Raw genomic sequence first — 22,677 nt, forward strand, 5'->3', positions numbered from 1 at the left:
CTTGAATTTGTTTGAATAACTCAACACCTTTTAAATGCAATAAAATCTGCAAATAAATGAAATACCATTTCTCTCAGAAATTCATGACACTTTTTATTGTTATGAAACGTATATTGGCAATTTTCTTGGCGATGACGCATCATATGTGAAAATCAATTCTTAATATTTGTCGGTATTTCATAAATAAATATTTCCACAAGAGATGTGATCGAGAGAGACAAAGAGAGAGAGTGGCGTAGTAAACCAAAATTAGTTTACAAACAATTAAAATATTTACGACTAAAACTTCGCAGCAGGATCGACTTGACGATTCCTGGCAAATTCCGCAAATAATATTCCCAATAAACGCGCCCGGCGTTCCCCAAACTTCTCTTGTTATTCGTTTCGCGCTCGAGGTGTAAACAAGTGCGCGTGACCGTCGACGCGATTCGGCACGGTAATTATACTCCTGAAAAACGTTGGCCGCTGAAAACTGAAAGAACCGCAGCGCACCGTACGGTCCGTTCTCAAAACCTCCGTTCCAGAGTTTAAAATTAGACGAAATTCTTTATATCGCAACGTTGAAACAGAAAATCAAACAGCTGTGTCAGTGAACGTTCGATTTTAGTGAAATTTCGTTATCCATTATCCATTATTAGTGCTGTGACATACCCTACGAATATCACGATGCCCTCGTTATCATCGCCTACACAATGTAAGTATGTACCTCTACATGTCATAGTTTTGCGTCTTTATAACCTTATTTTGGTGACCGCTAAAAAATACTCGGTTTTTGAGTGCGGAAAAGTATTTTAGTTTGGTGTGGTATCGGTAGGAACCAAGAATAACATTGACTCACGTTGTTGATATTAAAAATAAAAACAGATGAAGGAGATGTAAACAATTTCATGTTCCACGAATATGAGTTTATTGCGCTTTGGTCATCTACTAGCATTTTTTTCAGGTTAGCGTTCTTCAAACAAATAGCGCCCGTATGACTTTTGATTTTATTGTGTAAATATTTTAGTTTTTATGTAAATATTCGTAAGGTTTTCGCTATTACATTTTCTGTAAAAATATACACGCATAAATATTGATTGGAATTATAGTTCTAATTGTTTCCTGAATTTTCCGATTTATGTTTGTTCTGACTCATTGGAAATTTTAATATGTCGCAAATATTAAACAAGAGAAAAAATGATGTCAAAAGTACGTCACTTTTGCTGGAGATCTAAACGATTTGAATACAAACAAAATCAACTTTATAAGTTTGAATAAAAGAATATTATGTAGCGGAGAATATACAAGTATGCTGTAACATAAAGACGTTTTTTAAATTGTCCCCAATCAAGGTGAAGAATAGTAATTGTGTAAAGAAATTTTTTGATACCAGGAATATGAAGAATTGGGTGCATATAATAAAATAAAATATTATTGTTTCCTGATAAATATAATATTCTATATGTTTTTTAATGGAAGTCTTTGATAGAGTTTTTTTTTTCAAACACTTCGAATTGAATTAAATTAAAACTATGCTACATTTCCTTTTAAACAATGTAATGGTTAACTAAGAGGACACTATTTTTTTTTGATAACTATACGTTAAATCGGTTCAATTTCTATTGCGCTATTTAGAAAGGGTCAGTTATTTTTGATTGGGAGAATTTAAAATGATTGTTTTATTTGCGATCTTCGCGAAATATTTTTAGCACATGGTTGATGATCCCAATATATAAGCGGCTCAAGCGCAGAGTAATTTCTTGAACTGCATCCGAATCGCATAGTTGGTAATACTGGCCAACTATTCCGTTCTTTTATTTGGTTTTGTCTCCATCTCGTTTTCCCCCTGGGCTCTACAGATCCGAGCAAATATATGTCTCTAGTCCAGTCACTGAATCATTTTGGCTACCAATTTTTTCGGATGGAATGGATTGACGTGAAATTTGAACTGTAGCTAGGGAATAGCCCAAGAAACAAAAGTTATATAGTGCCAATGTGTGCTTTTACCCTAGGGGTGGATGCCACCTCTTCTGGAGGGTGAGAATTTTATTATTAAAAACTACCTCACGATTCGATAGAGCGACGAATTCTAAGCAAAAAATGTTCTATAAGTATTTTTTGTACAGTCAATACTTTTTGAGTTATTTGCGCCTAAACATGTTCGTTTTTAGCCCAAAAAATGCATGCTTTTGAGCCATTTTTCGCGAATATATCAAAAACTACAAGTTTTATCAAAAAATTATCATAAGCAAAAATGAAGGTAATTAAATAGCAAAGAGATTGCTTTCAACGTCCTGTATATGTATGTGTACATTCGGAAATTGGCCGAGGCCTCGAATTTAGGGCGAAATTCTGTATACGCACAGGTTAGCAGCATTATTTAGATAAAGTGCATGCGCTACATGCAATGCAGTGCTTTCATAAAAAAATTCTATAGGGGGTAGGATTTCTTATGAGGAGTAGGTCTTCCATAAAGGTTTTTTGGGTGGCCGAAAAGTTGCAATATATCATAGATCGTTTGAATACCAATAAAAAGTTTATAATTCAACATATGCATACCATTAAAACATCTCAAGCTTTCAATAATATTTTTTTGTTTATTTTATTATAAGGGATGGTTTTTAAGGGTTGCAACTTTGTAATGAGTCGTAAGCTTTCTAATGAATAACAAAAGAAATGCAACACATTGTGAATGCACAAAAAGAATATTTTAAACTGTTAAAAACTTTTTTTTTCTATTATTTTTTGACCATGAAATGGTAGTTTTTAAGGATTTTTAAGGGCTGAAAAGTAATTAATTAAAGAAACTTTATCCAACATGAATTGAATCTTTAAAATACGTAAATCTGCGATTTTCGCATTTTTTTCGTACAAGGGTAGTTTTCACCCCCAAATAGAAAAAAGCACACATCTAGACAATATAACTTTTGAAGTGGGGGGTCAGATGAACTTGTATGCAAATTTTCAAGAAAACCCATGCTATCCGAAAAAATTGGGAGCTTTTACCTTATTTTCGCCTACAGTGACTGGACTACCTACTCATTTTATTGTAAGTTGAAAACAATACTTTATCAAGTGTGGTCTTAGAACAAAAATACAGAATGTTTCCTTGGAAGAATACGTTATTGGACAGAGATATTTTATATAGTCAATAATTACTAATTACTTGTTAGTATAATGGCCACCATAGTATGATGGCGATCAAGATTATTAAATTTCAATTTGAATGTACCCTTTTTATGACTGTAAGCATATTGTGAAGGAAATGTCACTTTAAGATCATGAACATGGATTTGTTTGTTTAACATGACATTTCCTATAATCCTATTTCAGTCATACACCATGTCTTAGAAATGATCTGTATGTAGACATGCGCACGAAATATCTGATTCATAAAATAATTTTACCAGTACTTACAAAGAATTTTCAAACACTATTAAATCACAGTAAAAATAGGTACGTTATTAATTTATGAGTGATGATTTATAACACTAATAAATACCCAGAGTGAAGACAAACATAATTTTTTATGAAAAAAGTTATTGTATGTTTATTTAGACTAGATTTTTAAATAGCCCAGTTTATCTACTACAGACCCAGTTATGCTCGAACATGAGCAATAACCGTACTTAATATTATATCGAAACTAAAGTTCTTGAGAAAGTAAAGTAAAGTAGTTGTAAAGTCCGGTAGTTCTTCAACGTATTTGATTTTTTCTATTCTATAAGACGTTAAAAAAATATTGGGACACTTGCAGAAGGAGTTTTATTTGCTAAGCAAAAGCCTGAATATTCTTCAGGATTCTCATTCTTTTTTGTGAAATAGAAATGCTTGTTATCTCGTTTCAGTATAGTTATTTCAAAGCTCACTTTAAACAAGTTAATAAATAAATAAACACAAATACATAATATCGAAATAGAAAAAATCATAAATATCGTAGAGTTACTCCCTTTTAATGTTTTTATGAATACAAACGATTGTTTCCATGTTATTTTTATTAATAAATTTATTTATTTAATTGTTTACTTTGTATCACTGTAAACGTCAATTAAAAAGAATGATAAATATCAGGAAAATAGTGCAACATTGATCAATATATCGAAAATAATTTGAAAATATTGATTTGATACAACTTTTTTGGATAAGAACATTTTTGTATTATTCAAACTGTCAAAGCAATAAATCCAAAAAAATACTGGGAAACCTGCAAAAAGGGTTTTATTTGGTAAAAAAAATCCTGAACATTCTTCAGAATTCTCATTCCGATTCTTTTTTATGAAACAGAAATGCGTATTATCTCGTTTCAGTATAGTTATTTAAAAAAATCATAAATATCGTAGAATTACGCTCTTTTAATTTTTTAAAAACACAACCAATTGTTCTCATGATTATTAACATTGATAAGAAAACAAAAAATAATAAATTATATTTCAATTCATTTGATACATTCATTTATTTGTTAGTTTCTTTGTACTGATATGAATATCGATTTAAAAAATAATTTTAAAATGTGATGTCACAACAACCGATCAATCCATCTAAGTGGGACGAAAAATATTTCATAAGTTTCAATATTCCTGAAACAGTCAAGATTTAGGTAATTGATCACATAAAACAATGGCTTTGTAACAAATAATGTTAAAAGTTGGTTGACCATAATATTTTTATAACTGTAGCTGCGCTTTGTCTTCATTGTTCTGCTACGTATTTAGAGATTTATAGCAAGCATGAAAATAGTATTTCATACAATATTTCTCGGAATCATCCTGTCTCAAAAATATGGGTCATACCTGCGTCACTTGTTCGTCTTTATTCTTGAAAGTTGTAGTCACAGTACAATTTTCAGAGATGTTTAACAAGAAATTAAAGTAATTTATAATACAAATATTTCTATATTTTTATTCAATTTCCAAAAATGTAATACCGTCAAGTAATTATTAAAATGCTTACCTATATGTCAAGTAAAACGAACAGTTTTATGATCTTTCAAGCTGATACTGAGTTATCACAGAGCATTTATCGAGAGCAAAAATTGTTTTCAACTTTTACATCATCATGAGAAATCTTAGTAAAAATTACGTTTTCATTTTTTCTTTATGATTCGATCAGTTGGGATTTTTTAAATTTTTTATCGTTCCCAATTAATTATGCTGAGTTGATGCTATAAACCTAATTTTATCTATTCTATAACCGAGAAGAATACATAAAATAAGTAAAGGAGTATTTTTGATACTTTGTATAAGATCTTTGTAAAATAAATATGTACTATTTAGTGTTTAGTTATGTCTGGAAATTTCAACTCGACGTTTTAAATGAGTCAGGTGATTGATATTTGGCACACTTAGATATAAATAAGTAAATAGTGTGTACGGTTAAATTAAAGACTTACATTCGCAATTTCATAAAACTATTATTATTTAAGTACTTACGTAGGTACATAAAAATACTAAGAAATAAAATAATAGAGTAGTTCGTTTAAAACTCTTCATTCTTCTCCACAAGGTACAATTCTATATAATTTATATAAAGTTACTAATTGTCACATTTTTATCAAAATGATTTGACCGCTCCATTTCGGTCACCGGAGACTCAATATTATCTGACTGATCTATTAAAACAGCATGATACTACTACTACTAGAATCTGGAGTTGAAATATCATTGTAAAGAATCTTGTTGGCTATTTCATATTTGTTATTTAAACTGTCAGCACCATAACTTTCTGCGATGGCGGCTGATTTCCACCCACCATGTCTCTTGATTGCTAATACATCAACACCTGTATTAGTCAGTAACGTTGCCGATGTTCTTCGGAATGAATGACCTGTATATGTTTCAGGATGTCCTAGTTTCAAAAACTGTGCAATCTTATTAGAAATCTAGAAAGGGTACTCTTGCTGACTGGTTGGTTGTAACATCTACTTGCTTGATAGTGCAAAAAAGCGTGAAATTTCAATTTTAATTTCCAATCTAATCTTGATATATTTTATACATCAAAACAGAAGAGAAAAAAAATAATTTGGTTTCAAAGCTTACAATGTTGGTCTTATACAGTATTTCTATCTCGGTACTGGTCAACAATATATTATACATAACAATACTACATCAACATGTTTGTATCGATGTTAAATTATGTCAAAAATTTACCTGATTCCAGATTCAATTACATTTCTAGGGGTATATTTTGAAAAATTATTGTCACACTAATTGCGTATGTAAGAAAATATCCAAAATGCTACCAACATTGAAAACAGCTTCTCAGAGCCTCATATAACTTTGTAATGTCTTATGCTGTCTTTCATATAGGGCTACTCTACTTCAACTGTAGATGTACTTGCTCTACAAAGAAAAGCCATAATGATAATAACCGAACTTAAATATAGATTGTAGACAAAATTCGTAAAACTCAGTATTGTCGATACACTCTAAATGTCTATTACACATAAAAAAAATATAGAAAAGTATACTATGAGGAATGAAAGTCATTGTGACTTTCCCAAAAGCAATGATACTTATACAAAACCCTTATTTAAAATGTACGAAAATCAGAAATGGTATTTTTTTATTGGTTATTCTAACATGAATTATTAAAATTAAACGTTTAAATTGCAAACACTTTAATAGGGGATAACGGAGGTCTTCGAACAACCAACAAACATTCTTATTTCAGTCCTACTTTGACTATGTACCTACTTTTTTATTGCTTTATACTTTCTTTGTATTCCATATTAATTTTCTCAGTCTCTTACTTTGTGGACTGTTCTATTTTATTTGACTCGTGTAAATACTTACTATATTTTGGCACCAATAAAAAAACAGAGTAACAAAATAATAAATGAATCATTTACGCATGTGTGCTTAAAATACTATTTCAACATTAAATTAATTAATTTAGACTTATACATGGATGATGGTAAATCCACGAAAGTACAGGAAAACGTATAATTATATTTGGAGGACTAATTTATCTGTGTTAAACAATAATTTATTATTGATTAAGTGCGAAATAGAAAGTTAAACCGAGTTCAGTCAGCCTGCGAACTACGTGGCCGACTTTTTTCAACCATAACTAATTTACCATAGCGATCAAAATAAAATTGCGTGATTTAGTTCTCGAATGTCTAAGAGAATAGACAGATAGGTGCATTTGTTTATTTTTAGCGAGTCAACGTTCTGTGTGTTTCCGAGAATTATCCAGCGCGCCTGAAAATCTGGCAAAGTGTGACGTGGAGTGGGCATGGTTCGCATGTGGTATTGTTCGAAATTTGTGAAATACTTCGTGGTTTGTGAGGTTCGAGTAATTAACAGAAATATCTTAAGGTGCGACCCAAATAAATATATAAGGAAATATAAAGAATTTACTAGTTAAAGATTGAAACGAATCAGAATTTGGAAAAATCCTTTTAAACAATAGAATCTATAGGATTTCCACTACATGCAAGGTGCAGTAGATCGTACCCGAACAGTTTAGAAAATGTAAGTGAAAGTAAACAGATTTCATTACGTACTTAGGTATATCTACGTAAACATTAATCTATTTCCGGATATTAATTTTAATCGCATTATTGTCTCACACTGTTTCCTCTCAGAATTTTATGAATGTTACCCGCGATGAAGTGTATTTATACCTATTGATATAAGGGGTATAATAGGACCTTTGGTAAAAATAAAATGGTGAATTGTACAGGTACAAATGTGACTTTTTTTACCTACAAGCATGCATCCTAAAAAGCACCTCTTCAATACTTCAGACTTTTAAAGCTTCTAGGCAATTATTCTTCATTACTCGTTAACGATATGTCAAAGTTCTTCTAAAAGATATGCATTTACAGAATCCTTTCTGCGAATCAACATTCATCATCGTCATCAACATATAAATGCAATATCGGCAAGTGGATTCGGAGAAGGGGACCAGTAGCTACCTCGATCTCCGGATTATGATCCACCTGACTTATTTTTTGTTTTAATTAAACTCGGAACAAATACCAAACAGTTGAAGTACAAAACGTTTTAAATCGGTTTAAAACCATTTAATGATTAGGAAAAAAAACAAATAACTACCTAGATTCATTTTGTACAACTTAAGGGTTGAACGGCACAAAACTTCAAGGACAATCAAAATAATTCATTGAACCTTAGCTGATGTATTGTGAAAACATAATTATGTTATGTTTCCAGGAACTGTTAGAAAGTTGCTTTTCATGTATATAAATTATGCTTAATAAAATTCTTTGTAGAGGTAACAAATGAAAATTTATTGATTAATTTTGGCATTATTCCCCAATAAACAAATATATTTTAACGATGTGTATTTCGATAAGAGCGTTACACATTTCAAGGGTAGATAAAATTTAAGGGCATGAATTTTTTCTGATATCCACGTAAAATTATATTTGTTGAATCAAAGCTTACATATTCAAATAAATCATACATGTGTGTATACAGTGTAAAAAATATGTGCGATTAAATTTAGAAGGTGCAATTTAGGGGGAAACTTTATAAATAAAATAACCCTACAAACGTCGAGATAAAAATTTAGTTTCTATTTTTTCTCCCAGTTAAATGAATAAATCTAAATGGAAGAAAAAAATGCTTAATTCAAAATTATGACAATGCCCCAATTTGAAATTGTTTTATTTCCTAAAATTGGATGTTAAAAGCTGGAAGATGAAAAACATATACATAATTATGATTTTTAGTTATACATCTTTCTGAAAATATAAATACCTCATTTATCTCCTAAAATTCTATCGAAATCAACAAAACAATGACTTTATCCTTTAAAATATTGTTTGAGACATAATCGTTCGCTTTATGTAAATATTGCAAATAATAATTTACTTTCATAATAGTCAACTCTTTCTGTATCCCTCCCAATTTGTTGTAAATAGTAAATCTCATTAAAATCTTGAATTTAATGAACAAATAATTCTAATATTCTAAAAGCAAATAAGTTGATTTTCTGGATTATTCTCTAGAAAAGCATTTTTCATATACGTAAGTTTTTGTATAAAAAAAATATAACCAATTGAGGAATATACATATAACAGTAGCTACCGAGATAGTATAACTTTGAACTTTTTTTATTTCTATGTATTTTTGCCTGCGATTTGTCATATGGATTAAAAGTGAGTGTAAAATTTCAGCCATGGATACAGTGTATCCTGAACCAATGTCAAGGCTTCACAGAAGGGTGGTGCCAAAGAAAAGAAGAGGAGGGTCTTCTAGGTACAGAACGCAACCAGTTACTTTCTCTGAGATACAGGTACGTCCAATATTTGTTACCAAAATAGACAATAAAGTATTCTAATATGGTTAAGTATTTATTTAGTGTAATTGATATATTTCCAGTACGTGACTAGCTGTTAGTATAAGGCTAATAGCTAGCGTACGGGGATGGGACTATCCTAGACATAAATTGATGTTAACAGACGGAGATTACAAGTGCTGTTTGCATTGTATATAAAATTAATATGGGTAGTCAAAAAAGACAACAAGCAGAATTACTATAGATAAAACAATTTAATCACGAGCGTGTGTCAGTTAATATATAGGTCACCAATGTAGTCGATAAAAAATGGGTTTAGTTGTGATTGCTATCCACAGCTTTAAAATTTTTCAGTCACGACACCTTTTTTCCGTCACGCTAGGAATACGTCAAATACTATGAGAATAGCGTTGCTCCTAGAGAAATAGATAAATGTACACTATGTGAATAAAATTTGGTCGCGATTAACCGAATAACAACTTATTGCCCGATATGACCTGAGATCCTTAACAATCTTTAACAATATTGGAAGCTATACTAAACTTGTGTTGAAAGGTAATTCGGTCTCTAGTAAAAGTAATCTAACTCTACTTTTTGGTCAAAATTGTTGTGATTAATTTTATATAAATTATCTTTTTGGAGACGAATTGTACGAAAGGTGCTAGATCTACCACTAAAATATCTGTCCTAGTTACTGGACTCTACCTCTACCTGGGGTTTTTGGGGTCGTTGATTCTGATGCCGAGGTCGGTTAAGCTCTATCACGTCAGGATCAAGGTTATTTGAAGGTCAAACTAAGAAACGGTGGTTGAAATTTGAAAATATTCATGCATACATATAATTAATTACCTCATGTTATATGAATACGTCTGCAAATTTAATAAGTTTTCATTTATCTGGAAAACAATATTCTGTAACACATTTATTAAATACTTGTATTATAAAAAGAGATGTAATAATATAATTGCAACAAGATGTAATAAAAATTTGCCAAATATTGTTATTTTCTTTGATTGCCAAACTCAACGAATTGATATTGATGGATAACATTACTGGTTCATTAATAAGTACTGATTTACAGATTATTAAAGGATTTAGCAATGTCAGGAAAACTATTTATGACTTCATTATAATTCAGGTTGTAGGGAATGGTAATAGTATTTTTAGTATTTGAAATGTGCGACCAAAAGCTTTTTTAAATCATTGTTAATTGTATCAATAATATAAATACGAGTATTTCAAAATTAGTGTTTATTATTTTTACTATATTTACTGTATTCTACATACCTATCTATATTCTGCATCTATTGACCTAGATTTTTTTTCTGTTTAGGAAGTAGACGAAGAAAACGTGGTTGAAGAGGCGATTCCAGAATCATCCACATCAAAGTCCGAACTCAGTCTTCTAAATAAAAAATTCGAAGAATTTAAAAGGACCAGAGACATCGACGCTCTACTTAGTAATAAACCTGAAGGAGAAATAGTCGATATTAACAAAAATGTACCTTTGACAACTTCTAGATCAATAGGCAGACTCCCATCGCGGCCATCCTTTTAACAGTTTTCTCACGACACGTTTAGACAGGAAGTTGATTCCTCCAAGTAATTCATTGATGTGTTAGTGATGACATCGACATGCCTTATGGACTTAGAAAAGTGTAAAGTAACAGGGATTGCGGACATATGTACAATGGTAGATGTTTTGTAAAGAACGAGAATGATATATTTTTCTTTACGAATGTTTTGATATTAGTGGACACCGAACGGTGTGTTAGTTTTAAATAATTTATGCTCCGATTCACTCTCGGAATTATTACAGTGGTACAGAAGTTGAATTGCTGTTTTATAGAACCTAAGCAATACAAATTTGTTATGTAAAATATTTTTTCTTCTTCAGAGAGGGAATTTGGATAATGTTTAGATTAATCTCGCTTGAGCATTTTTTATGATATATGTATGTGATATTTTTGCTGCTTTTTAATCTCGGAAAGAATTTTGGGAACTTTCGCAAAGTAGGCATATCAATTTTATAGTTTCAATAAACCACTACATGAAGGGAGATTTAGTATAATTTTTTACAATGTAGAAATGCTTATTGTCTCGTTTTTACTTACTACATAAATAACTAAAAATTGTTTTAAATATTTTGTCAAGGTATAATTTACCAATTTTTGTTATACCTAATATAAGTAATGATTGTATTTCAATACTACTTTATTATCTGTAAACATGTACAAAGAATAAAAAGAAAGTGTCCTTAATATTGTTAATTTTTCTTTAAGTAAATTGGGTAAATTGTTAACTTTTATTAATTTAATAACGTGTTTAATGGAAGAGAACAACTAAGAAAGCATCGAACCAATTTGTTGTATTCTACTGAGAGAGTATAAAACATATGTTGCTAAGTTTTCTGTATCCTTAAAATTACACAGCCCTACAAAAAAAAAATACCAAATACATACAAAGGTTGCACATACATAAATAAGTAACATATTTTTCTATTATATGAGATGGCCTATCCAATATAGCGGATGTAAAAATCGGAAAAGCATTCAACATTTGAAGATTATGGTTCAAATTTGTTCGGTGGTTTTTAAAGTCGTCAGTCGCCAATACAATGTTTTAATTCAAAATTTTTTAAATCTAAAATAATTCCATAGAAAAGTACCATAGAAATTGGTATTTACCACCCAAAAAATGCGTTATGAATGTTTAAAAAAAGAGTCATTTGAGTAAAAATAGACAATCTAAAAATGAGAAATAAAGAATATATGAGCAGTTTGTAGTGTGCTATCTCTTTGAAATACTCTTACCAATCAAGTTATTAAAAAGTGAATGTAAATTCGAATTCACTAGAATTTAAGCTGCCTGCCAGGTTTGGTTAAATGAAGGCCTAGGCAACAAATAACTTTGAAGCTGGTATATGTCTGGTGGTTTCTATTGATAAATGAGTCAATTATGATCAAACCATTAGTTCGCAGAGTAGTTTTCTCCTGAACATCTATATTTAACCCATGTCTGTATAAAAGGTATCAAAAATAACATATTAAGCCACATAGTAGTTATTTTCTGCAATATCAGTTTAAAAATTAATGTCTGTTCCTAGGCATGAATTATGTATTTATCTAATGAAATATGATTCATGAATTATAAAAAACGTATTTATTTTTGATAAAATAAAACCACAAAATACAGCAAACCGCCATGATAGGTTGAACAGCAATCAGAGCGAATTACGTCTCATCTATGTAAATATCATTTTGCTTCATTTGTACTTCGACAATATCCGCAGTATTTGTCTTAGTTTAAATATTTTGTCTTCCCCAACCATCAGTTACTTAGTTTTGTGTTACCAAAACCATAATCAGGAAACGTTAGCCATGGAACAAGGCCATGAAACGCGATAGGATGTTGGAGGATGAAGTGAGGAAAATTTTTTGCAAAAACTATCCCATGATAGCAGGGTCGACTGATGGAATCTGTGAAGACAGTATTATTGAAAATTAAGTGTACCACGAATATGAGGACCTTTAAAAATTATGTGGAAATAGGAAAACCAAGCCAGAAGTTTTGTGTGCAGATGGTAGCTACAAATGTATTTAACAGAACTTCAAAAGGGCTATTTCGGTGTAGCTGATTGCAACTACAGTATAGATAAAAAAAGTAGATATAATTAATGTTACATTTGATGACAACTATGTTGTAGTATAACAACCCTAGGTTCGACAAAAAATAAGTAAACGTAGTTGTGGCCAAAAACATGTGATCGTCATAAGGAATCCCTACGTTGTATGTTTCTATTTTTTAATTGACCGGAAGGCACTGGCTACTAACTTTGTAGAGGTTTAATGTGTAACTTTGTATGGTTTAATTATATAAAACAAAAGCAGAGTAAATACACCTAACCTTTATTTACATACAATTCAAATTAAACATGTGACAAATAGAAAGAACAACAAAACATTAACAACCATTAAACATAAAAGGAGAGTGCCAGGCTCACCTAGAGCTCCTGCGGGGAAAGAGCATGGCAGAGAAACCCACGATCGTTGCTCTTACCACCCAAATATAAATACAAAACAACCGCTAACCAAAGGTATAAATTAAGAACCTTTGCTAATGATAAATAAGACCTGTCTCATTTAATGTGTCACTAAATGTCATCTGTTACCTCATATTAGTCATACACACTTCCAAGTAAAACTGAAGAGGTTTGGTGTTAGTTAGCCGGCAGAGCCGGAAGGTACTGGAGTCCCATACGGGAGGCAATCCAGCTATAGTTGAGATTTCGGAAGATCCTTCATAACACTGGAGTCCCATACGGGAGGCAATCGAGCTTAATCCAGATTCGTTCCGCACGGGCGAAAATGTTAGTAAATTCAACAAGGCTCGTATAGACGTATGACATAAAGTGAGCACAAGAAATCAAAGAACAACCTAATCATGATAAAACAAGTTAAATGTGAAACAAAGAAGTCGTTAATGCAATATCTGGGCAGTCACGACAATATACATATTTTAACATGTAATAAATAATGAGCAATCTTTAATAATAATTGTAACAATTTTATATTAGAAAAATATACGCCCCTGAGCGTAAGACAATGAAGGCTAAACATATACAGAATTATTATCATGAAACATCTATATTTTACGAACAACGTAATCATGACAAAAACAAGTTAGATGTGAAACAAAGGAGTCATTATTGTAATGTCTGGGCGCCCACACAATATATATATTTTAACATGAAATAAATAATGAGCAATCGTTAATAATAATTATAACAATTTTACCTTAGAAAAATATATGCCCTTGAGCATAAAGCAATGGAAGCTAAACATACAAAGAATTATTATCATGAAACATCTATAACCATCACAATCATAAGATTACATAGAACAATTAACAACAAAGTACTTAAAGAATATTACCTGCTAACTAATACCGGTTAAACACTTAATTTTACACTACTTTGTCACACTGCCCGCCGATCGTCTTGCTACCTATCTGCACACTGTTCTCACTTCAACTGCCTATCTTCAACTAACTTGGCTTCCTTCCAGAATTTCCTACCTAGGCGTTTGTTTTTTGTGCTTCCTTCTACCAACTGCCAATATTACTTTTTCATTGTTATACAACACCCATGTAACAGGTGACGTGGAAGTTGATAAGATAAGTACGGTTTTGCACAATGTATCAGATTTTTTTAATGTGTGTGTGTGTGTTTTAGTCTCTTCATGGAAAGATAATGTCTATCCATTATTATACCAAAGTACAATTTGAGGGTAAATAAAATGCATATACTATTATGGTAACTTTGTATTTTTATATAACTAATGAATCTTGCAACACAAAATATTAGCACCTTATGTTTACTGTTGACAAACATAGATGTGACGTCACGTAGACGCCATGACACCGGCGACATTCTGCGTGAGTTTAGATTTAAAATTAAAATGTTAATATTTTTCTATTAAACCTTTTATTTTCTACAGAAATAATATATTTTTTGGAAATAGTAAGTAAATACTTCCGAACGTCATAGAACAGTTTTTCAAAATCTGTCATCATGCCTCACATTTTATGTCTGGGTAAGTATATGTCTGCTCAAACTCTCTGCTAAAGGTGGAAAATCCAACAGAGGTTGTGAAATTTTTCCACTCACACATAAATAGGTACATAAATATGTATAGCTTAAGTGTTTCAATTACATTTTGGCTGCTTGTTTCAATTAACGTTCACTGAATAATAAATCGCAATAAGTAGACTACTTAGATTTCGTGTATATTTTATTTAAGTCTTTGTATTGAACTAGGAGGTAGATTTGTATACAATAAATAGAATATAGCAATACTATAAATAACAGTATGGAATATTTTATTTCATACTACTATAATTAACATGGAACGTCTTTTTGTGTAAATAACATTTTATGTTCATATACAATATATTTTACTTTAAAAATTATCACCTTATTTTTATTACTTTCTTCGCTTACAGCTAAACATATCACGCAATCTGTCTTATTTAATAAAATAGATATATACAAATAAATAATATTAAAAAACTTTCCCTATGAGTAACGGCTTAATAAATACTTATATGATTTGGTTACACTGTACTCCAGGAATGTCTTAAAATAGTGTCACAAATGGCTTCAGTCGGGATGCCAACTAGATTTAATATGAAAAAAATTTCGAAATTAACACATCTGAAAAAAACTTGGTTATAATAATTGGAGTTGGCTGAGGAATGGTGCACACGAAGTATTTCTCTAAAAACACTACTCATACTCACTCAATACAAAAACACGCATCGCCTAGACTACAATAAATAAATAAATAAATAACTTAGAACGAAACAGAAAACCTGGCACATCCTGGAGCACAAATTACAGTTTTGGTACAGCTTATCCCTAAAGAATTAATTATTATCTAGAGGGACCAGCGTCTGCCATATTATTGGCCTGACTAGAAGAATTAGGAGATACTTTAGTGCTTTCTACAGGGTGAAGAGTTACGATAGACTGCCTACGCACCGGCGTCATCGGCGTAGAATGAAGGATGGCATACAAGGGTCCTTCTCGCTCTTTGGTGGGACTAACCAGTATGGATGGTTGCTCGTCTTCCAACTGCATGCTATTCTCAGCAGCTGAGGGAATGGTTGTGAGGAATCTGACTGTAAGCCTCCCTGGTGAACCTGAAAATACAAAAGAAATATAAAAGTAATTTGAAATATCTTCCACGACGGCATTTACTTTTACCTGGTGGATCACATTCGTCCTGAATGGCACATTGTCGCGTCAGACGAGGCTTTGTCCTTCCGCGCGTTGGCTCACTGGAACCGCTGGAACGGGACATCCTCCACGTGCTTGTGCTGGCTGTCGTCGCCGAACCAGAAGAATCGTTCCTCGAGCTTGAGAGGTTAGAGTCCTGGGAGGTTTTCCTGGTGACCAACCAGGACGACGCCCGCCGTTTGGGGTCCAGGAGGCGCAGAGGTATGCCACAATGGTGGTTGTGGCGCCAGGAATCTGATCTTTATTTAAATAGAAATTAATATCCACATCACGTTATTCAAAACTAACTATTTTTCCGGATAGAACCTATTAATTTTCAAGGATGCAAATTTTAAAATTTCTTAAAATATTTAAGGTTGACATAATTTCAGCAATGTAAGTGACGACTTTACATTTAGATTCATTTGTTTTATGTTACTTAATAATGAGTTAATGAAGACAACAAGATGACGACTGTAATCCGAACATATTGTATTTTTTTAATAGTAGACCGTAATCAATCTGCACAAAAAATTTCGCGAAATGAGTATACAAAGTGTCCGGGAAAATATGAAAATCGTGATAACAATAACAAACAATTAAAATAGCTGCGGAAAGTGTCCCCCTCCTTGTTATAACAATAAATTAAAGCAGCTGCTGAAAGTGTCTCCCTCCTTGTTCCAAGCACTTTTCACACCTGTTCCTCAAAGAATTAAAGACATTTTCTAAGATGCTCGGGGTATTGTTAATTTCACGAATCTTGTCTATAAGTCGAGCCTGCAGATGGTTTAAATCAGGAATAGGCAGTTCAAAAATAGTGTTTTTAAGGTAATGCCACAAAAAGAAATCACACGGCGTAATATCACATGACCTCGGTGGAAATTCATGTTCAGCATTGAGACTTATTAGTCGATTTTGGAAAACTTCCCTCAACATATTCATCGTCTCGCCTGCCGTATGTGCCCTTGCGCCATCTTGTTGAAAGTAAAAGTTTGTAATTTCGTTTTCTTCCAGCTGGTTAACAAAAGGAGCGATAATTTCTTCTCTATACCTTTGCGCAGTAAGAGTACCATTAAAAAAAATAGGTCCATAAATCCTCCTTCGATTGAGAGCACACCAAACTCCAATTTTTTGAGCGTGTAGAGGGCCCTCGACAAAAAAGTTATCTGGTTTTTCAGAAGACCACATTCTCATATTCTGTGAGTTTACGTAACCACTTAAATGAAACCAGGCTTCATCAGAAAAAAAGGTGATATTATGAAGTTCACCGTAGTTGTTTAAAAACCATTCACAAAATACAGCCCGTCGCGGAAAATCAACTTCATGAAGTTCTTGCTGACAAGTTAAACGATAGGAGAACAAACGCAAATCTTTTTTTAACACTGTGTGGCAGGTACCGACTGATACTCCCACCATTTGTGATAAAACACGTACAGAAGTTCTTGGCGCATTTTCCATTATTTGTTGGACATTTTCTTTTAATTCTTCAGTCCGCTTTTTAGGTCGGCCGCTTCCTTCTTTTCTTGTTACACTGCCCGTTTCACGAAAAACATTAACACAACGCTGAACTGCACTTTGAAAAATTTTGTACTCAACAACGCCGGGAAATTGATTTTGAAATTCTATGAAACATTCCTCAATAGAATACTTCCATATTCCATCAATCTTGCGTCCATTTCTAAAGTAGGACTCTATGATAAACACTTTTTGTTCTTGAGAAAACACCATTTTAAACGCTTTTTAAAACGAAAATATTCAAATTGATAGCGGCGATATAGCGCTTTGACAGATGACGTTTAAGTTCATTTGCTATACGCTACGCCCTACGTCCAAATTTTGAGAACCAACTTGACCACGTTTTTATTTGAACGCTCGTTATATGACCTCTTAAAATAGTGTAATTGAAACCTATTTAGCTTTTTTAGTTTACCAGGGGCGGGCTAAGCTTTACAACTTAATGCCTAAATTTTTAACACCCTGTATGATAAAGACTATCAAATAATAAATCTGGGTAGCTTCAACCTTAGACTAAAAAAAGTACTCGTGTTTATTGTCTATAAAATGAACCGATTACGAGAAAAATAATAATAAACGAATTCATGTTTTATTTTTAATAAAAAGGGCCATAATTTCTATTTTTCTTTTCTCGACAACAAAGTGACATCGCCGACACATCGATCCTTTACTTCGTTATTAATTTACCGATTTTTAGATTTCGTGGAGAATTTAATTGTGAATTAATTCGAAATATGGAATACACGTTTATTGAGTATATAGATATACATCTCATGTATGGTATTGCGTCTTAAGGATTACCTTATCAACTGGAATCGCCCACCATTTTCTCTTAGACGTTGGTCAACTCGTTGAAATGTCTTCTGGTTTGGCAAAGCACGATTAGGAAATCTGTCGTGATATAACCTGGCTTGTAAAGTATTGCAAGACGCAATACCATACATGAGATGTCTATCTATATACTCAATAAACGTGTATTCCATATTTCGAATTAATTATCGAGTAATGTGTATTAACAAATTACTGACTTTTTTCATATTTGTAGAAAATTTTGGAAAAAATAGTACTGATACTGGCCTGAGAAGAACCGTACGTACGCCGCAATTAGAGGAAAATATTTTAATTGCTGTAGAAGGCACTCCATCAACGAGCACTTGAAAATTATCAGCACACTTTAATGCATCGAAAATAATAGTACATCAAGTTCTTCAAAAACAGCGGTTATATCTATAACATTTGCAAAAAATACATTAACTGAAGATTTTCCTCGTAGAATGCAGTTTGCAAACTGGCTATTGGCTCAGCAACGAAATAATGTAAACTTCATTAGCACTATTCTTTTGACAGAAGAAGCAAGATTTACCAAAAATGACATCACCAATTTACACAACACACATGCATGTGCTGATGAAAATTCTCATGCCACTATTGTTTCGCATTTTCAACATCAGTTCCAATCAATTAACATCTGAGCAGGAATCATTAGCAATTTTGTTTATTGGACCGTTAGTATTGCGGGAACGATTGAATGGACAACTTTATTTGGAGTTCCTTCGGCACGTTTTTCAAGATTTAATAGAACACTTACCAATTGAAACCCGCCGAAACATGTACTTCATGCACGATGAAACATCAGACGATCATTTCGATGACGAAACATCTTAAAATTAAACTTTCCTGTTGTTTGATAGACTTTCGTATCGCACTTTGTTGTCGAGAAGAAAAAAATAGAAATCATGGCCCTTTTTATTAAAAATAAAACATGAATTCGTTTATTATTCTTTTTCTCGTAAACGGTTTTTATCGACAATAAACAAGAGTACCTTTTTTAGTCTAAGGTTGAAGCTACCCAGATTTATTATTTTAAAGTCCTGTACGAAAAAATTTCATAGGAACTTGTTATCTCATTTTTTCATGTTCTATCTGCACCCGAGAGATTTCCCACATTTTCCCGGACACCCTGTATATTATATCTATTTGATCTTGGATGTCGAGGACGTTAGCTATAATATTAATTTAATATTATTAAATTAGTGACAGTCGACTACCTTTGTAAGGAGCCATGTTGATAGAATGAAATAAAGAAATAAAATAATGTAGACATTACCTCGAGGAACTAAAATTTTCACTTGATGACACGGATGACGCCCTCTTATGTTGTTTTTGTTGGATCTCGGCGATTTGGTACGTGTACTGGTCATTCCTAGGCCGATGCCTTGCAGGTCTTCGAACGCACAGAAGCCATCGAGCCTTGCTCAGGAGCCATTCCCTCGTCCTGGTCTTCCTATCAGTTCTCTTCTGGCTCTGATTCTGATTGTCATTCAGCAGCTTGACGTTACACGTGCACTGTGGTGCGTGATGGTCCTGTTTCTCCCTGGACGACCTATCTGCTAAACTATTCGTGTTAGCGGGGGTTTGCCTATTACTAAAGTTAGAACTGTGTCTACACCTTCCGATACCTCGAGTGACTCTGCTCTCTTCTATAGCTTTGCAGATCATCACGCAGTCTTTTTTGAATTGTTTAGTGAGGATTGCGTATAGGAACGGATTACAGCAGGAGTTTAACGGTAGTATGAACACCGTGAAAACTTTGGCTTGTTCGAGAGATATAAGTTGCAGTCCAAATGCTGCTGTTAATGAAAAGAACGCTATAGGCGACCAACACAAGAAATCTGTGAATACTAAAAGGGCCATGCGTTTGGCTATACGGGAGTCATTTGAATTCCAGGCCTGAGAACCGCGGATAGCACAGTACATTTTCAAGTAGCATCCCATGAGTATTAGAAAGGCGACACCGTTTACGAACATAAGGAAAACGACATAGGTTAGGCTCGCTACATCGTTGGTTTCGAACGGGAGACACACCGCGAACTTCCTGTAGTCCGAAATGTTAAATATGGGCATTATACCCATCACGACGGCGAAACTCCATCCGCAAATCATGATGTATCCCGCGTGTTTTAACGACAGTCTTTTGTTGAGATGCATGGCATGAGTTATGGCGTAGTTTCTTTCAAGCGTAATCACTGCCAGGGTCCACACGGACAGTTCTGAACTGAGGACTCCTAGGAAGCCAGCTAGCTGGCAACCAACTGACATTTGCCACGGGATGGCGTACATGCGAAATTCGCCTAAAGTGGACGCATCGACAACTGCTAAAAAACCTGAAAGGTAGAAACAACAAATAGTACCAAATTAAGTTGACGGACTACACTTTACTCACCTAAATAGATACCCATGAAGAAATCCGCAGCTGCCAAGTTGCAAACAAGGAACCGAGGCACGTCCATTTTGCTACGTGAAAAAATCAAAACGAACACGACGATACCGTTGCCCAGCATCGCGCATAAAAACACTATCCATACTCCACAGCGCAATGTCCACCAGTCAAATAAATCTTGGCAAGGCAGAAACGGCCCCGGTAAAGGCAAGCATTGGATTTTTCCAGGAGCTCCTGTGGAACCTTCTCCAGGAAGGCGTAGGTTTGAATCGTCTTCAGCGGCGTACTCTTCCATGTAGGAGGGAAAATTTCCTGGATACGTGAAATCAGATCGAATATTTTCCCATATGGCTTCGAACTTCTTACCAAATTTGTGACTGATGTTTTCTGAAAATCACCCCAGGTTTACGAAATGTGTGTTTTTATGGCACCTTCTTCAAAGATACCTTGTATATTATTTAGTAATTGAACAAGTGTTTTAAAGATTTTACTTACGCTGTGATGGCCAAATGTCTACCGAACTATTCCAGAAATTCATATCGATGTCTTCAATATCTGGAAAGACGATTATATCCTTTGCTCTCGGAGGTGGGTTAGATGGAATTAGGGGTAAAAAAGCGCAACAATGATAAGCGTAAGCTAAAACTAATGTCTGTATTCTTGGAAAATCTTCTGGGGGTGGAAATTCTCGTAGGTTGGGGTTGTTGAAGGTTTTCAAGTGCAACAACCTTTCAAGCCCAGCTGATGGCAGGTGCGGAAATACATTGTTGCCTAGATTTCTGGGAAAATAACATTATCTAGAAATTGTATGATAGTTTCAATGTATGTACTTACAAATCCTCGATTTTAGATACTGGCATAAAAGCATCAGGGTGGATGAAAGAAATTTGATTATCTTCTAAATCTCTGAAATGGTAAAAATCAATACATGTTTAGTTAAAATTATTATTAGTTTTTATCAATGTGTCAATAAAAGTCTTCTGTTGTTTAGTTTTAATAAGTAGGAAACTAGAAGTCAAATATGGAATAAATACAATATATGTATAGAGGCGTATAGAAGCCTGTAAGAAATTAAAAAAATCGAAATTCACCAATATCTTGAAATTGGATTTGTGCAAGTATTTGGCTCAGTATTCCGTACTATCTGCCTTACACTCTGTATACAATTTAGGTTCTTAACACCACCCTACTTCTCATTTTTAAAAATTTACATATGAATTACTAAGCAGACCTATACTACCTTTTACTTTTTCGTATACTTATTTTAACAATACTTACAGGACTTGCAACTTTGACAGGTTATAAAAGGCGTCTTGTGGAATGTATTGGATCTGATTGTGGGCCAACAGTAAGTCATGGATCTGGTACATTCCCCGGAAGGGCTTGTCCTCGATAGATTTTATATAATTGCTGGCCAAATCTCTAAAAATCGACGCGACATTTATACTTTCGTTTGCTACATAGGAAATAATACTTACAACACCCTCATTTCACGGCAGTTATTTAGGTCTGGAACGACTTTCAGCTTATTCGATTTGATGTCTCTGGAAAGGAAACAAAGGAGATTGTATTAACGTAATTGGAGTGAAGTGTGTAGATGGACTATTTAATCCTACAAAAGTTAAATGGAAACACAAAATTAATGGCACCTTAGAAGTAATTATACTGAAAACGTTATAGAAGGCGATATCTTGAATCTAAATCTTTCTTTCTTCTTCTTTTTTTTTTTTTGGAAAAATCAACATACCTACTGTCATTTCAGGTACAATAATTCCGTTTCTAATCGTGCAAATGTCATAAAATTTTGAAAATAGAAATACAATCACTAGAAATATCTATTTTTGAAAATTCCTTTTTTATTTCGAACGCACTTTCTATAAGAACAACAATTATAAATAAAAATGTGATAAAATAAATA

General features: G+C 33.0%; 2 protein-coding genes across 3 annotated transcripts in view; one reads left to right on the plus strand and one right to left on the minus strand.

Annotated features, from left to right (window-relative positions):
• Positions 1 to 402: 402 nt before the first annotated feature.
• LOC108911292 lies at positions 403 to 11,491 on the plus strand. Of its 2 annotated transcripts, none has more exons than XM_018716195.2 (3): positions 403 to 694; positions 9,125 to 9,243; positions 10,580 to 11,491. In XM_018716195.2, exons 1-3 carry the CDS (start codon positions 667 to 669, stop codon positions 10,802 to 10,804), a joined length of 372 nt encoding a protein of 123 aa, XP_018571711.1. In that variant the 5' UTR covers positions 403 to 666; the 3' UTR covers positions 10,805 to 11,491. The 2 variants fall into 2 exon arrangements, with proteins under 2 accessions (XP_018571711.1, XP_018571712.1); XM_018716196.1 differs by lacking the exon at positions 403 to 694 and adding an exon at positions 7,015 to 7,454.
• Positions 11,492 to 15,166: 3,675 nt separating this feature from the next.
• The window catches only part of LOC108911291 (lutropin-choriogonadotropic hormone receptor), a 38,259-nt gene continuing 30,748 nt past the window's right edge, over positions 15,167 to 22,677 (minus strand). Inside the window, exons 9-16 of the mRNA XM_023454453.1 lie at positions 22,238 to 22,303; positions 22,038 to 22,181; positions 21,594 to 21,665; positions 21,255 to 21,538; positions 20,763 to 21,146; positions 19,647 to 20,703; positions 16,013 to 16,284; positions 15,167 to 15,948 (exon numbers count right to left, since the gene is read on the minus strand). Coding sequence (XP_023310221.1) covers positions 15,680 to 15,948; positions 16,013 to 16,284; positions 19,647 to 20,703; positions 20,763 to 21,146; positions 21,255 to 21,538; positions 21,594 to 21,665; positions 22,038 to 22,181; positions 22,238 to 22,303 — 2,548 coding nt within the window. The 3' untranslated portion in view covers positions 15,167 to 15,679. The remainder of the gene's footprint in view (positions 15,949 to 16,012; positions 16,285 to 19,646; positions 20,704 to 20,762; positions 21,147 to 21,254; positions 21,539 to 21,593; positions 21,666 to 22,037; positions 22,182 to 22,237; positions 22,304 to 22,677) is intronic.

Source organism: Anoplophora glabripennis, unplaced genomic scaffold (assembly GCF_000390285.2).
Source record: "Anoplophora glabripennis isolate ALB-LARVAE unplaced genomic scaffold, Agla_2.0 scaffold304, whole genome shotgun sequence".
NCBI classification, from domain to species: Eukaryota; Metazoa; Arthropoda; class Insecta; order Coleoptera; family Cerambycidae; genus Anoplophora; species Anoplophora glabripennis.